General features: G+C 38.2%; 1 protein-coding gene across 1 annotated transcript; it reads left to right on the top strand.

Annotated features, from left to right (window-relative positions):
- Window positions 1-1,309: 1,309 nt before the first annotated feature.
- On the top strand, window positions 1,310-14,121 carry LOC125239336 (gastrula zinc finger protein XlCGF26.1-like). The gene is made up of 9 exons (XM_048146887.1): window positions 1,310-1,481; window positions 1,651-1,764; window positions 2,963-3,484; window positions 4,451-4,575; window positions 8,379-8,459; window positions 9,843-9,962; window positions 11,016-11,213; window positions 12,017-12,125; window positions 13,914-14,121. The coding sequence occupies exons 1-9, from the start codon at window positions 1,368-1,370 to the stop codon at window positions 13,974-13,976; spliced, it is 1,446 nt and encodes a 481-aa protein (XP_048002844.1). The 5' UTR covers window positions 1,310-1,367; the 3' UTR covers window positions 13,977-14,121.
- The last annotated feature ends 3,613 nt before the right edge of the window (window positions 14,122-17,734 follow it).

The following is a 17,734-nucleotide window of genomic DNA, read 5'->3' as shown; positions in this document are numbered from 1 at the left end:
TGGACGCGCCGTTTAATGGCCCCTGTACACACATGGCCAACGGTTCCACCAGCCCTTTGTGAAACCCCTTGGCCAAGATAAGAGCCGCTGTTTACACATTGGCGAACCAATCACTTGGCATTGGCTCTTCATGAAAGATGGACGTGGAATGGAAAAGTCTAGGAAATTCTAGGTCATAGACATTGACAGAAAAATTTGATTAAAAAATAATAACCCCGTAGTAAAATTTAATTATTTGATATATTAACAATTTTTTTAATATTATGATAGGAACATTTATCTTTTTTAGGAAATACATTAAACATTTGCAAGGTTATTTTATTTCCTAAAATCTACACTATTATTGACATAGATAAACTTATTATTTTCGTAAATATTTCACTACCGTCCTCTCTGACGGCTGACGACCAACTGAATGAAGCGCCAACGTGTAAACGCAGTTGGCAATTGGCGCCAAGATCCTTTGATGTGTGGACAAAAAACCGACACGAATCGGTTGGCCGGCAAGCGCAAGCGCCAACTGCCAACTTACGGCCAAGTAGCCCTCTACACACATGGCCAAGGGGGTTGGTGGAACTGTTGGCCATGTGTGTACAGCGGCCATAACGCATTTAGGATTTGTGACTATTTATCGATCCCAAGAATATTATATACCATGGATTTTGCGTGCCGACCAATGAGTTGAAGCCAGGTTCATTCACCTTTACTCCTATGTTCTATCTCTTTCCGACACTGTGATGTATTGCCAGATTAGTTACTAAAAAAAACGTATAAAACATTCTTCAATCAAATTGACTTACTTTTCTTTGTATTATACGAAAAAAAACTCAATCAAAAACCTTATTTCTCCGGTATTTACCTCCTGCGTACTATGGGAACACTAATAATAAAAAAATATGCCCGATATGTCAGAATTGTCAAAAGTCATTCACCGATTCAGATATTTATTTTGCGAAATAAACGTTTTTCGACGATTTACTTAAGTTCTGCGCTATGTATTGCATAGTGAACCATTGTGGAAGTAAATGGAAACCGAAATCCGACGTAAAATTTCACAAGTAAGTACTTATTTTACCAAAATGTTCATAAACCTCGCTGGCAATAAATTTTCTGCTATTTTGCTTGTAATCTTGGTTAGTTCTTATCATTATATAATATTCTTGATCGATCCTATGCTTGATCCTCAAATCTCAGAACATCTCAGAATACCTAAATTTTGTGATTAAATCTGTCTTTTACTGTTTGTTTCTGAACGAACTTGTCAAACTTGTAAATAAAATGAACAGATTTGAGATTCTACGCTGCTTATTAAAATATTTACAACACGAGAACAAAACAGTTATAAACATTGAGTAATTGCTATAAATATGAGTGAGACTGAGTCGAAATTGTGTAAAATTTGTTTGAGCAGCAAGACACAGACAGGGTTATTCGATAACCCACAACTGAATAAGTTTTTCAGTCATGTCTTGGGAATACATGTACGTATTTTACAAGCTTTGTTTGTGCACAGAACTAGCTACTTTGCAAAGGAATTGTCACACGAAGAAGCTATATAAATAATTAAGTAACAATAGTGACTAAGCTCGCCCAGTAGAACTAAATAAATAAGCGGTTTATGAATAAAGGGGTTAATATTTTATTTTCTAGGAACCTCTTATAAGAACTTGGCTATGTGGCTGGTGCTGTTCAACTTTAAGAAAGATCTTGAGGCTCATGCAACTTGCTGAGGAGTCCCACTCCTACCTGTCTCAGGTGAAATTGGTAAGATCACATATCCAGCAAGCCTCCATGGCTCTGTCAATGTTTGTGGAATTTTCCTTTTTTTCTTCTTTAATTTAAAAATATTATACTACTAATATATTCCCGCGGCATTGCCTGCTTACTAAAAAAATTCAAACTTACCAGCCCCTTAAGAGGTGAATTTCGAAAAATCCTTTCTTAGTGCTCCTCTACACCTTATAAGGAACCTACATGCCAAATATGGAATCTCTGGAATCAGCGGTTTCGGCTGCGCGTTGATATGTCAGTCAGTCAGTTTCTTCTTTTATATATGTCGCAGCATGACGGCTGCGGATGTTGGAATGTCAAGATATAGTCTATGGAAATAGTCTATGCTTGAGTGTGTTTGACTGCGATACAGTGTCTGTTATTTATATGACCCGAACAGCTGTTAAATGGATTAGTTCCTGGCTGGTTAAGATGACCACTGTCATTAAGACAGCCGTGTTGAGTTGGATCCTGAGAGGAACAGTCAGTTAGATTTGAATTGGAAAGTATCGCAGTCAACTGCACTGCATTCTTTAAAATATTTTTGGTATATTTCTTTATTGAGGCTTTATTCAAGCCTCCAACATCAGAAGTGGTCGTAGATCACTTGCAGATGCTTATGTATGATAAAAAATAATATTATAGATATTGTCACACCAGAACCCTTTATGAGGTAAAGGCCTCTTCCAGGTCTTGAGCCACCCAGGTCCAGTTGACCAATTTTGGTATATAGGTTAGAATATTTTACTGGTGAATTCTAAATGTAAAATTGAGACAATCATGCCTATTATGTTTTCGTAAAACTAGATGTACATTTTTGGTCATATAGATACATGGATAAATAAGTTTCATTTTTGGCACAAGCTTTTATTGCCAACTGTACATTTCTTTCAACAGTCATCTACTGCTCTCCGAGATATTTCTAAAATCCGCTTACTCTATGAGGATACGGCGTTTCAATACAGAGTTGCTATGGCCACCTTTCTGCTCGATCATCAGATCAGCTGCATAATACCATAATATTGCATTGTCACATGATTTACATATGTGTGCAAAATTTCAGCTCAATCGGAAACCGGGAAGTGGGTTCAATTTGACTTCCACGTTTTGACCCAAACTAACATACTATCAATGTAAGTTGAATAAAAGCTCGTAAAAATAACATGATTTACGTGAAATTTCTTGTTTTCAGAATAAAGAACAAAGCACAAGCCACTCTCTCTCCTTCCGTCACAACGAACATACAGACATTCCTCCTTCACCAAAAGATAAAAGAAAACCTAAACTAAAAGCAAAACATAAAATTGAAAACAAGCAAACAGATCAAGAAACTGAAAAAGTTGAAAATAAATTAAGGAAAGAACAAGAAAGCGAATATAAATTTGAAGAAATAAAATTAGAAGCTATAGATATTGATGTAGAAGAAAATATTGAAAATGATGATGAATTTAAAGATTTTGATAAAGCTGACACAGAGACACTTGAAATAGATATTTTAGAGAGACCTAAAAGAAAAGTGAATTCTAAATTATATGATAAATGTGAACAGTATAATTTTACACTGAGAGTTTTAAGCGTAGAAGAGCAGAGAAGAGAGTTAGAAGAGAAGAAGAAGTCTGAAAAGTATTTGAGTAGGAAGTTTAAGTGTGAATTTTGTGCGATCAGTTTCGTGACTAAAGATGTGTTTGATGAACACAACCAGAGGCATCAGGAGGTTGGTAAATGCAAAGTTTTACCCCCTATTCATAAACGTACTCTAAAGTTATCAAGCCGATAAAGTTCGTTTGTCCCTTTCTATCACACCACCGTCAGAAAGGGACAAACGAACTTTATCGGCTTCATAACTTTAGTGAATGTTTATGAATAAGGGGGATAGTATGTAGAGTTTTCACAAGTATTGTTAAGAGGCTGACAACACCCAGTTTCGCAAAATTGATGTTACTTGCGCAGTTTTTAGGGGCAACTAGGAACCCTTATAGTTTCGCCATTTCTGTCTGTCCGTCTGTCCGTCCGTCCGCGGATAATCTCAGTAACCGTAAGCACTAGGAAGCTGAAATTTGGTACCAGTATGTATATCAATCAGGCCAACAAAGTTCAAAAATAAAAAATGGAAAAAAATGTTTTATTAGGGTACCCCCCCTACATGTAAAGTGGGGGCTGATATTTTTTTTCATTCCAACCCCAACGTGTGATATATTGTTGGATAGGTATTTAAAAATGAATAAGGGTTTACTCAGATCGTTTTTTGATAATATTAATATTTTCGGAAATAATCGCTCATAAAGGAAAAAAAAGTCCGTCGCCCCCCCTCTAACTTTTGAACCATATGTTTAAAAAATATGAAAAAAATCACAAAAGTAGAACTTTATAAAGAATTAATAGGAAAATAGTTTTGAACTTGATAGGTTCAGTAGTTTTTGAGAAAAATACGGAAAACTACGGAACCCTACACTGAGCGTGGCCCGACACGCTCTTGGCCGGTTTTTTAAGACAAACTATTAAGAACACTACTAACACGAAATAAAGCACCACATAATTTATTCTATTTAAAGTATACGAAACTAGCCAATTACATGTCGTAAGCGACATTCTCGTGGAATGCTCTAAAAGTACAGCCAGCGATAAAAACTAGTATCAAAAATATTTTTTCAAATATTTTTTGTAGCGTTTTCTTTTCTAGAGTCACAGCCCTCATGAATGCCCGCTCTGTCGCCTGCGCTTCAGCACATCTTTAGTTCTCTCACAACATGTGTTGGCGCATGCGCGTCGCTTCACGTGCCGTCTTTGTGGCGCCGTCGTGACAAGGTAGGTATGTGTTTTTTTTATTATTATAAATGGGCTTATTCTTGGCCACAGACTAGCCAAAGGCAAAGACGTGGCCTACGATGGAGTGAGCTCGCCCAGAAGATGCCTGTTCACTCTTGATTTGAAGGTTATAATAGTTTAATTAGTGTTGGACATTTGCAGTTTGTTTCTTTGTCAATTTTGTGTAGATTAATTGGTTAATTATTTTTTAACAGAGTAATGGTAATTTTTTGAATATTGTATAACTAGCTTTATTAATAGTGTGTGAACCTGCCTTAGAAATCTATATTATTTGTGGTCATGGTTCGTTAATATTTCTTGTAAGTGGGTAGCTTTTGCACATTTTAATTTTTCCTCAGTCACCCGTTGACCACGAACGCTGTAAAGAGTTCGAAACGTCGGGATGTATTTTAAATTCATTATACGCGATTTAATCCGTTTCCATAGTTTTATTTCATGAGTAACTATCGCGGTAACCGAAGACAATATTAGGTTATAATAGTTAATAATTTTTTTTTTATAATTTAATTCTATTTCATTTTAATTTTTCAAACAAAAAATATATTCATAGTGTTGTTCCTGCCGGTGAGTAAAGCTGCCAGAGCTCAACGAGGGTGCATTGTGTTGATGACGGAACGACGGAAGGATATATGTGTACTTAACACAGCAAAAGGGAGTGTACAAGTTTCTAATGGGCTGGCAACGCGCATGTGACACTCCTTGAGTTGCAGGCGTCCATAGGGTACGGTGACCGCTTTCCATCAGGCGGACCGTATGCTTGCTTGCCACCGACATAGTATAAATAAAACAAATTGTTATAATTAAGAAAATATAGATACTAGAGAACCTTAATGACGAAATAAAACTTATTAAAATTTCAATTCATCAAAAAAATCTTGGTAACAAAATAGGAATAAAAAAAAAATTCTTTTTCCTTAATTTATGTATAAACTTTTTGAGAACTGCTGAATTTTATTTTATTTTATGTTAATTTTTCAAACAAAAAAATATATAAAGCAAAATTTTGAAACGAGAAAAGGGCGGCCATTTTTTTCAAAGTTGTCCACCCACTTTGTAAATTTTTATGTGGTTTCCACTCAGAATTACGAGCTCTTTCAATCCTAATAGGAGAAAAAAGTGTCCTTAGGTTTTTTTCCCATTGCGTTACCATTTTTTCATACATTTTGTATGGCGGTAACGGAATGGAAGATCTGAAAAATGTATGGAAATCTTGGGACATTTTTTTTCTCCTATCAGGATCGAAAGACCTCGCGATTCTGATTATGAATCGCGTAAAAAATACCCATGTTGCAAAATAAACGAGGTGGACAACTTTGAAAAAAAAAATGGCCCATTTACGAAGCGAAGTATTCTAAAATAAAATCCTGAGCGTAGTGAGGGATTCAAGTGTTAACGCCCAAAGTGGATTTTCTTTGCAAAAAACCGGCCAAGAGCGTGTCGGGCCACGCTCAGTGTAGGGTTCCGTAGTTTTCCGTATTTTTCTCAAAAACTACTGAACCTATCAAGTTCAAAACAATTTTCCTAGAAAGTCTTTATAAAGTTCTACTTTTGTGAATTTTTTCATATTTTTTAAACATGTGGTTCAAAAGTTAGAGGGGGGGGACGCACTTTTTTTCCTTTAGGAGCGATTATTTCCGAAAATATTAATATTATGAAAAAACGATCTTAGTAAACCCTTATTCATTTTTAAATACCTATCCAACAATATATCACACGTTGGGGTTGGAATGAAAAAAAATATCAGCCCCCACTTTACATGTAAGGGGGGTACCCTAATAAAACATTTTTTTCCATTTTTTATTTTTGCACTTTGTTGGCGTGATTGATATACATATTGTTACCAAATTTCAGCTTTCTAGTGCTAACGGTTACTGAGATTATCCGCGGACGGACGGACGGACGGACGGACGGACGGACGGACGGACAGACAGACATGGCGAAACTATAAGGGTTCCTAGTTGACTACGGAACCCTAAAAAGAGTGCGAAAACGCTGAACGCATCTGAAATTGCAGTTATCCATAGGATACGGTAACTGTTTTTCCAACTGGCAGGCCGTATGTTTATTTGTCACCCACTAAATATTTAAAAAAATATATTATAGGACATTCTTACACAGATTGACTGAGCCCCACGGTAAGCTCAAGAAGGCTTGTGTTGTGGGTACTCAGACAACGATATCCATACTTAATATTATAAATGGGAAAGTGTGTGTGTCTGTTTGTTTGTCCGTCTTTCACGGCAAAACGGAGCGACGAATTGACGTGATTTTTTTAAGTAGAGATAGTTGAAGGGATGGAGAGTGACATAGGCTACTATTTGTCTCTTTCTAACGCGAGCGAAGCCGCGGGCAAAAACTAGTCCATACTAATATTATAAATGGGAAAGTGTGTGTGTCTGTTTGTTTGTCCGTCTTTCACGGTAAAACGGAGCGACGAAATCATGTGATATTTTAGGTGCAGATAGTTGCAAGTATGGAGATTGATATAGGCGACTTTATATCTCTTTCTAACCCCCCACTTCCCTAAAATGGGGGGTGGGTGGGGGGGGGGGGGGGGGTGGAAGTTTGTATGGCGCATTCCGCAATTTTTCTCGGGCAAAAGCTAGTAAAAATAAATAATATAAAAGGTTAGTTACCTGTGTGTTACCTGTGTGTGGTGTTAGCCTGTGTGGTGACGGGTTAAGAAATTCACCACCCCCTTTCTTCCCGTGGGTGTCGTAGAAGGTGACTATGGGATCATCATCATCATCATTCCCTTGCCCTTTTCCCATTATTTGGGGTCGGCGCAGCAGATCATCTTCCTCCATTTCTCTCTATCAGCCGTCATTTCCATACTAATACCTTTCACTCTCATATCGTTGTTCACACATTCCATCCATCTTTTCTTAGGCCTTCCACTACCATTGTATCCATCCACTTTCATATTTACCACTCGTTTTATAACATTGCTTTCATCCCTCCGCATTACATGCCCATACCATGCTAATCTACTTCCTCTCAATTTCTCTGTCACTGGCGCTACTTTCAGGCTTCCTCTTATATACTCATTCCGAATCCTATCCAGTCTTGTCACACCACACATCCATCGCAACATTCTCATTTCATTCACATGCAGTCTTCTCTCATCATTCGTCTTGGTGGCCCAGCACTCACTTCCATACAGGACGACAGGTCGGATAACTGATTTATAAATTTTCCCCTTCAGCCTGAGAGGCATTCGGGGATCGCATGTTGTGCCTGTAACCTGTCGCCATTTCATCCATCCTGCGTTAATCCTGTGCTGAACTGCTCTGTCGATCTCGCCATCTCCCTGAATGAGGGAACCCAGGTACTTGAAATCCGAGCAGGTAGGCAATATTTCGCCATCTAGTGTCATGGCAACAGAGGCGGAAAGACCGCCGAAGTCACAGTAAAGATACTCTGTTTTGGATCTACTGATCTTCAAGCCAACATTTTCCAGCCTCTGTTGCCACTTCGCTAACCTGCCTTGTACCTCGAGTCCCTCTTCTCCGACAAGCACGATGTCGTCGGCAAAGAGCATGCACCAGGGTGCCTCTTCCTGCATGTCCGACGTCAGAAGGCGACTATGGGATATGGGTTAAATTGTGGCATAGGCGAGAGGCTGGCAACCTGTCACAGTTTCGTTTTCTTTCAACCCCTTATTTGCCAAGAGTGGCACTGAAGCTTTAGTAGTTTCATGTGTTCTGCCTACCCCTTTATGGGATACAGGCGTGATTGTATGTATGTATGTAGGTTACTTATAATATTGTCTATGATTGCAGGTTCAGCGATTGCGAGAGCCACCGCCGCAAGTGCGGTCAGGCGTGTCCTGGCGTCTGTTCGCTTTGCGGGAAGATATTCACGTGAGTTTACAAATTACACAATATTGCTTATCAAAGTAGAAAAAATAAGCATACAGCGTGTGAAGCTACGGACCATGAGAGTTTTGAATTCACGGTTATTTTCATTAGATAAGAGAGAAGTGTGGAGTGGATGTAGATGTGGTGACAAAGATTGAGATGGGTATGTATGTTAAGGTGGTTCGGACGATTCACTATTATCTGGCAGAAACTTTTTACGCATATATTTGATTCGTATAATAGTTCTTGGCAGAAGTCAAGTTTGGCAGAAACACCTTATGCAGAATATTCCTTTTCACAAATCATTTCGCAGATTTTTATAATGCCGAATCGTCTGTTGTCATAATGTTGATGAGCATAATAGTCTTCTAGTCGAACAATACATTTGCAGATAATATTTGTGCATAATATTTAGGCGGCATAAAGTTGTAATTTGCTATTTGATAGCTAGTTGGATGTGTTGGGGATGCAAGATACCTAACACTCCTCCTCGCTTCGCTCGTCTTCGTACCTAACGGTGACTCTGGGGCAGTTTATCTTTTCTGATAGCGAGTAATGATTCTGCTAATGTAATATTATGCTATAAGATTATTATGGTACATACAATTATGCTAAACCAAAGTCGACCAAAGTAATGTTCTGTAAAACAATATTCTGCCAAATGTATCTTATGCGTGGTAGTAATAATGCCAACTAAGTTTTCTGCAAAATTACCATTCGACCGAAAGTGTTTCTGCGAAACATGTTATGCGAAGTGTGTTTCGGACTAAAATTATTCTGCCAGATGAGGGTAACCCGGTTCGGACATGAAGAGAGGATGGATGAGAGGAGAGTAACGAAGAAAGTATATGAAAAAAGAGTGGAAGGGTCAGTTGGAAGTGGAAGACCTAGGCGAACTTTTCTTGTTCAAATCGGGGAAATATTGCAAAACAGCCAGGTCAAAAGTACTCGAAACTGACGAGCGTGTATGAGAAACGTTATGAAAGTGTGTGAAGCGAAAGTGGTTTGTCAGTATCGTAGTAAATGGAAATCCGTGATCTCTGCCTACCCCTCTGGGAAACAGGCGTGATTGTATGTATGTATGTATTTTCATTAGACATATTGACCGGGATATAGACCGCGATTACCTTTTTTGATTTTGAAAAAACTCGTACAGTTAAAAGATGTTGATGTCAACTTTAGCCAGTCTGCTCCGAGACCACGGGGACAATGCCGTCCTTGAAACGTCGGAGGTTAGTGTTTAAAACATAGTAATACGCGATTAAGTCCCGTTTGCAATTTTAAATATGTGTAAAATCGTGAAAGTTAAGTGATTAGTTGGAAATTGCCCCTAGTCGTAATTATCCCTAGTTATAATTACCCCGCTGTACCTTATATTTTTTACAGTAACCAGAATTCGTTGGACAGCCACGTACGAGGAGTTCACTACAGGAAAGAAAAGAAGTTTGTCTGTTCGTACTGCAATCAGAAGTTTCAGACGAAGCAACGGCTTGCCATACATACCAGGTAATATAGTACATTACGATACACGTGCGGAAAAGAAGAATGAAGCGCTTTGCTTCTTTTCTTATGCGCAGTGCCAAGGAGTGGAATTCCTTGCCGGCGGCTATATTTTCGAGCTCATATAACCCGGCAACCTTCACATCAAGAGTGAACAGGCATCTTCTGGGCGAGCTCACTTCATCGTAGGCCACGTCTTTGCCTTTGGCTAGTCTGTGGCCAAGAGTAAGCCCATTTATAATTTAAAAAAAAGGTCGAATCGAGTGGCAATAAATTAAAACTCTACTGAAGCATAGTATAATAAAGAGTACTATCGTACAGTATGGTCACTTCCACTCCCCGCTGAAAGTGAAGCTCACCCCCTCGCGGTTACCTCACAGTTACCGCCTGTCAAAAACGCGAACAGTCGACCTGTCATATCTCACTCATACAAGCATGGTACGCGTTCACCTACACGAGCTTAGACTGTGTGCTAGGAACGCGCCTCTTTCATATATTTGATCGCCAGTGTCCGAGGTGTGGCTGAAGGGAGTATTTTAAATGGACAACACGAGTTCGAATTTCCTCTTCGCACGTGTATTGTACAACATTTTTAGTACATGTAGACCTTTGAAGTTTCGACCAAGAAATGACCCCCTTTATCTGTACTGAAAAAAATAATTAATAGCAAATTTTATGGTACACTATACTTGCCGCAAAACCAAGTGGCGATTGATGTTATAGTACTATCCCTTTCTATCTCACTGGGTCTCCATTAGCGTGAAAGAGGTGGCAATATGCTTTCAGTCGCCAGTTAGTTTTGCGGCGAGTATAGCAACCCTCCCCGATACCCGATAACCCCCGCACGGATATTATAAATACAAACTTTCCATTCGTTTCGTACTTCCTTTTTTCGCACTTGTATTGTAATGTACTAAATTTTCTGTTATAGCAAAAATAAAATTTATACTTATGCCGAGAGTGGCACTGAAATTGAGTAGTTTCATGTGCTCTGCCTACCCATGTATGGATTATTCGTGAATGTTATGTAATGTATGTTAATTTATATGTTACTCCCAGGACACATACCGGCCTAAAGCCATACAGCTGCGAACTGTGTGGCCGCTCCTTCGCGGCCAACTCTAACCTACGAAACCACCTAGCCGCGCACGCTCAGGCGCGTCCGCATTACTGCGTCGAATGCGACAAGTCTTATAAAACAAGGAAAGGACTGAGGCGACATCTGTTGGAGGGCGCTTCACATGTCGGGAAGAAAAAGTATGTATAATTTTAAGACACTATTTTTTAGCTACTATAAGATTTCATATGTTGATGGTCTGCTAAATTGGCAAATATGAAATGAAAAAAGTCCTGGGTGCATTGCACTTATCGCCTTTGTATGTTTTGAAACCATACTCAAGCTATATAAGTAAGTCGAATGCGACCAGTCTTAAAAAACAAGAAAAGGACTTAGGCGACATCTGTTGGAAGGGGCTTCACATTTCGGAAAGAAAAAGTGTCTCGTCTTAAAAACCTTAGATATTGATTTTTAGAAGCGACCATGATATAATGTTAATAGTCTGGTAAATACATAATGGCGATATCCCTGGAAGGATTGCATGTATCACTTTAGTATGTTTTGAAACCATACTCAAGTTATATGAGTAAGTTATTTGCGCCTATACTCTAAACTTCACATGTCGGAAAGAAACAGTAAGTGCGTTTTCACATTATCCGATCCGATATCGGAAGTAGGAATTATTTCAAAGGAAAAAATCAAAGATGGCGGCGTAAATATATAGGATATCGGTTCGACATCCGATATCGGATCGGATAATGTGAAAACGCACTTAGTCTCATCTTTAAAACCTTAGATGTTATTTTGAACAAGCGACCGTGAGTCCTTACACGTTGATTGTCTCTGAAATGGACTTGAAATATAGCTCTGACAGATTTGCATATATCGCCTTAGTATGTTTTGAAACCATACTCAAGCTATATGTGTAAGTCATTTGCACTTATACTCCAAAAGGTTCACGTTACACACGAGCATGTGTGTTAAAAATACCTTATTGTTACAGTAACTCGTGCCACCATTGCCTGAAAAGTTTTACTTCAGATAAACTACTGGCGTCCCACATCGGCTCCGTACATGCAAGGGAACCCGACTCTTGTACTCTTTGTAATAAGGTACTATTATGATAATAATAATAAGGTACTATTATGATATTAAGTATGATAATGGTTGGGAATTTTATATATATATATATTATGTATGTATTGATATATTTATATATTGGTTAGGTACTTATTTTGTATTTTATTTATGTACGTAATTTATTTTATAGTGTCATTTTGTATTTATGTAGTTTATAATATTAGCAATATTTTGGATTACTTTTGACCTTTATTGTACTCCTGTAAGTTTGTCTATCTTACGTACTGGAACGATCCTCTCATCTTCTCCAAGGTTAGCTGGAAGAGATCCCTTATAGGGATAAGCTCGCCTTTGTATCTCTATTCCTACAAATTGTATATAAACTGTTGTACACAATAAAGTGATTACTACTACTACTACTATTTTCCTTGTTTTAAAACTTGTGAAAAATATATTTTATGAAACAAATGTCGAAATTGAGCCATTGGAAGGTTGTCTCGAAGAATGAGCTTATTATTAATTATAGTCTGGCAAAAAAGAGAAGAAAATAATAGGGGCGCCACTGTCTATGTAATCCGTTTTGCATGTAGCAACTATTGAGAAAAGTATTGCTATGATCATAGAGGAATAAGTAAAAAGGGTTGTAACTCCATACATCAGTTTGACGACCGGTCTGGCGCAGTCGGTAGTGACCCTGCCTACTACGCGGTCCCGGGTTCGAATCCCGGTAAGGGCATTTATTTGTGTGATGAGCACAGATATTTGTTCCTGAGTCATGGATGTTTTCTATATATATAAGTATTTATATATTATATATATCGTTGTCTGAGTACCCACAACATAAGCCTTCTTGAGCTTACCGTGGGCCTCAGTCAATCTGTGTAAGAATGTCCTATAATATTTATTTATTTATTTATTAGTAAATGCAAGTTATTTGTATTGACATCTAGCGTCACAGTTTCGTTTTCTTTCAACCCCTTATTTGCCCAGAGTGGCACTGAAACTTTAGTAGTTTCATGTGTTCTGCCTACCCCTTTATGGTATATAGGCGTGATTGTATGTATGTATGTATGTATCTTGCGTCAATCACGCGCCAAATAGCGTAAATTATCAGTACCACTACTCGATACTTCACACTAGGTGCCAACAATGTCGCGTCTGCCAAAAATGTAATATTAAAACAGTTTACAACTTATATTACAAGCAGAAGGAATTGAAAACAGAGTACTGATTAAAACTATTGTAATATTAGCTATAAAATGTTAAGCATTAGACTTTTTGTTCGTCGCGACATCTATTGACAAGTAGCAGTACTGATAATTTACGCTAGTTGACGCGTGGATGACGCTAGATGTCACTACAAATAACTTGCATTTACTGATGTATGGAGTTACAACCCTTCCCTTACTTATTCCTGTATGCTATGATAAAAATATAGTTCCATTACTAATATTTTTTGCTAAGGTGAAATCAAAGAGGATCGAGTATTATAGAGAGTTACTGTCAAAGTAAAACGTGTAATCACAGTGCATAGACTGCCATCTCTCGACACAAGCTTAAAACTTTTGAACCTTAGTTTTGACAATTTGGCCCATATTGTAAGCTTGATATGTGTTAAAATGTCAAATATTAATATTAGCGCCATCTAGCTGAGCGTTCCCCAAAGGTGTAACGCCATCAGGCCACCGTACCTCTTTCTCTATGGCTTTGAGGTACCTTTTTTTCTTAGACTTTATCCGTCTATACAGAGTTACATATGTCTTTGGGTGAAATGCTTGCCTGAAACCGATGTTAGGCCTAATAATACTCCTCTGTTACAGACATTCTTGACGGCCGCAAGTTTAAAGAAGCACATCCGAACTGTACACGAACAAGGAGACTAACCAGCGATACACATTTCCGGCTTAAAAACCGGCCAAGTGCGAGTTGTACTCGCGTTGCAAGGGTTCCGTACACTACAAAAAGCTTAAGCGCCTCCTTTTTAGTAGGAACTTAAGTCATTTTTGCGAATAATCTATATTTTGAACAAAACGAAACAGAAATGAGTGTATATGTAATATTCAAACGCACTCAAACAATTTCAAGAGATTTGGTAGTTACCTTGCAGCGGCAGTGAGTGAAATTCGTAATTTGAGTTTTTTTTTCTTTTAAGTCCGACTTACGCTTTACTGTAGATTTTTAATAGGTTTTCCTTTAATATATAGATTGAAAACTATCTCGTGTATTTATTACGTTCACTGACGGCGTGTATTATAATATAATAGGCTAGTTTCCTATACTTCAAATAAAATATTTTATGCCTTGCACTAAATAAAGCACCACGTAATTAGAAGAAAACCATGGACAGTGGTTATGTTTAAACATAATTTATATTTAATAAGTCAAAGAGAAAGATATAAAGTTAATTGACCGTGACGTCACTCCTCAGTATTTTATAGTAATTCCATATTACCAAATCGTTTTGACAGTTCTTAAAAAGAAGCTGATTTGACTAGTAGGAAACTAACCAATTATGCTCTGAGACAGACCTGTGTCACACCTCGGGACAATCGCGATCAAATATATGAAAGAGGCGCGTTCCTACGCATACAGTTTAAGCTCGTGTAGATGAACGAGTGCCATGCTTGTAAGACCTTCGACAGGGGGCCGATTTTTGATTCTCGATTGCACGATTTCGCCATTCGAAAGTCGGCAGAAAACGGTGAACTGCAATTTTTGTAAAACGAGCCCTAGAATTTTGAAATCTAGTGCTATTGATTACCCGTTTTCAGTTCTGTTAAACTACTAGCAGTAAAGATATGATTTAATGAATTTTACAAAATCGAATGGTCGACATTCAAAAATCAGTCCCCTGGTCACGTTAACTACAAATGTAAATAGTGTTAATGTTTTATTGAATAAATGAATTTTAATACTTATTCAGTTTTTTTTTATTAGATACAATTGCATATTGAAACGTGCAATTTGCTCTTAAGTATCTGAAACCTTCAAACCTTATTACACCCATCTTAAAGATCAACGCACTTCCAACCCAAAGGAATACCTATTTTACTACACATAACCTAACCACAAAATTAAAATTTTGAAAAAACCCCCGACCGCGACATAGTAGACCGATTTTCATGAAACATGGCTAAGAATGGCTTTCAGACAAAAAAAAATCCAAATCGTTCGTTCGTTCATCCGTTCGGGAGCTACGATGCCACAGACAGACACACACAGACAGACAGACAGACACACACACAGACAGACACGTCAAACTTATAACAACCCGTCGTCCATACTAATATTATAAAAGGGAAAGTGTGTGTCTGTTTGTTTGTCCGTCTTTCACGGCAAAACGGAGCGACGAATTGACGTGATTTTTTTGAGGAAAATAGGGGATGGAAAGTGACAGGCTACATTTTGTCTCTTTCTAACGCGAGCGAAGGAAATATAAATTAAAAAATATATGTCACTTGGAATACTTTGAACAAGGAATACTTTTTTTTTACTACACAATTAGCTGAATAAAGAACAAAAAAACCATTATACAACCGATTCAACTACATTTGCTGTCTTCATGGGGCACCTGACTAAAGTTCATTTAGGAAGTCATGGTCATACAGTTTCAGTTTCAAAAGAAGCACCACCTCTCAGTATTAAAATGACGTAACCGATGCATTTTCCACGGCGCATACGCCCTTTTTGAATCCGAGTCGCACGCGCAGCTACGTAGAAGACGAGCCCCTTTGTGTGAACGATCGTTGAGCGAATCAAGCGCTTTGGAGCGCTGTCGTTCTAAAAACAACTTTACCCGCGGCGCCATGCTCTTCGCTAAATACCAATCCATAAGTACTAATATTATAAATGGGAAAGTGCGCGTGTCTGTTTGTTTGTCCGTCTTTCACGGCAAAACGGAGCGACGAATTGATGTGATTTTTTAAGTGGAGATAGTTGAAGGGATGGAAAGTGACATAGGCTACGTTTTGTCTCTTTCTAACGTGAGCGAAGCCGCGGGCACAAGCTAGTACTCAATACTCAACTCTTTATTGCAAATAAGGACAAATCCACGCAGTAGTGGATACGCAGTATCAATAGAATCTTAAACTAAAATAAACCAAATATGTCAAAAAGTTATGAATAAAATTCACATTAAATCTGCAGCTCTGGTAAAAAGAGCAAAATATTCTGCTCTCGAGTATAAATAAAATATTATTTTGTACCCCTCGCCTTCGAGACAACGGGGTGTTGGGGGTCAGATGCCATAGCGTTTATACGGGAGTTGGGACATAAGCTGAGAGAGAGGACCTCCGAATCCTCCGATGCTCGTGCGGGCTCGTACCTGGTGCAAAGGCTGTCCATTGTCATCCAACGTGGCAATGCGGCAAGTTTGATGGACACCTTTGCACCCGGTACAGCTCGCGGAGGTCTTTTTGATTAGTTTATATATTTTAATTTAGTTTTATTTAATTTTTTAAGGTACTTAGTTTAGTTGTAATTTTTATATTATATTTGTTTAAGATTGTACATATTAGTAACTTTTATTTATTGAATAAATTCACATTATAATATTAAACAATTCGCCATAATCTGTCTACTGTGAAAAATGTTGTGTGTCACTCGATGGCAACCTTTGTTTACGTGCCTTAAAAGCACTTTAAGCTCCTAGCAGGGAAAAAGTGCCAATTTGCTCCTTCATAGCTGGGAAGAAATGTCCTCTTTCCAAAGAAGTGTTATGAAAAAAAATATGATTCAAAAGTTAGAGGGGGGGGGGACACTTTTTTTCCCTTTAGGAGCGATTATTTCCGAAAATATTAATATTTTCAAAAAACGATTTTAGTAAACCTTTATTGATTTTTAAATACCTATCCAACAATATATCACACGTTGGGGTTGGAATGAAAAAAAAAATCAGTCCCCACTTTACATGTAGGGGGGGTACCCTAACAAAACATTTTTTTCTACTTTTTATTTTACCACTTTGTCGGCGTAATTGATATACATATTGGTATCAAATTTCAACTTTCTAGTGCTAACGGTTACTGAGATTATTCGCGGACGGACGGACGGACGGACGGACGGACGGACGGACGGACAGACAGACATGGCGAAACTATAAGGGTTCCTAGTTGACTACGGAACCCTAAAAACTTTTGACGACCGGTCTGGCCTAGCACATGACCCTGCGTATTAAGCTCGGTAAGGACATTTATTTGCGTGGTGGTGAGCACAGATATTTGTTCCTGAGTCATAGATGTTTTCTTTTGTTTATTATATTACATATAACCCTCATCATCATATATATAAGCTAGGCAACAGTAAATCTGTGTAAGAACTCCTGTAATATTTATCCATACTAATATTATAAATGGGAAAGTGTGTGTCTGTTGGTTTGTCCGTCCTTCACGGCAAAATGGAGGGACGAATTGTCGTGAGTTTTCAAGTGGAGATAGTCGAAGGGATGGAGAGCGACATAGACTACTTTTGTCTCTTTCTAACGCGAGCGAAGCTGTGGGCAAAAGCTAGTAATTTATGAACTAAAAACTTACAGCGCTTTTACCGCTAAGTCACATTATGTGTGTCTGCCAAACCGGTTGTTTTATGACGTCGACCGACCGTCCTCCGCCGAACGTCGCGCGCGTCACACAATTTCAAATAT

Source organism: Leguminivora glycinivorella, chromosome 25, assembly GCF_023078275.1.
Source record: "Leguminivora glycinivorella isolate SPB_JAAS2020 chromosome 25, LegGlyc_1.1, whole genome shotgun sequence".
NCBI classification, from domain to species: Eukaryota; Metazoa; Arthropoda; class Insecta; order Lepidoptera; family Tortricidae; genus Leguminivora; species Leguminivora glycinivorella.
The sequence above is the reverse complement of the archived record's forward strand: the minus strand, read 5'-3'. Positions and strand labels throughout refer to the sequence as shown.

Coding starts and splice junctions, on each gene's coding strand:
- LOC125239336 (XM_048146887.1), top strand. CDS start 1,368: ATGAGTGAGACTGAGTCGAAATTGTGTAAAATTTGTTTGAGCAGCAAG. Junction 1,482..1,650: donor GTCATGTCTTGGGAATACAT/GTACGTATTTTA, acceptor TTTATTTTCTAG/GAACCTCTTATAAGAACTTG. Junction 4,576..8,378: donor TGTGGCGCCGTCGTGACAAG/GTAGGTATGTGT, acceptor CTATGATTGCAG/GTTCAGCGATTGCGAGAGCC.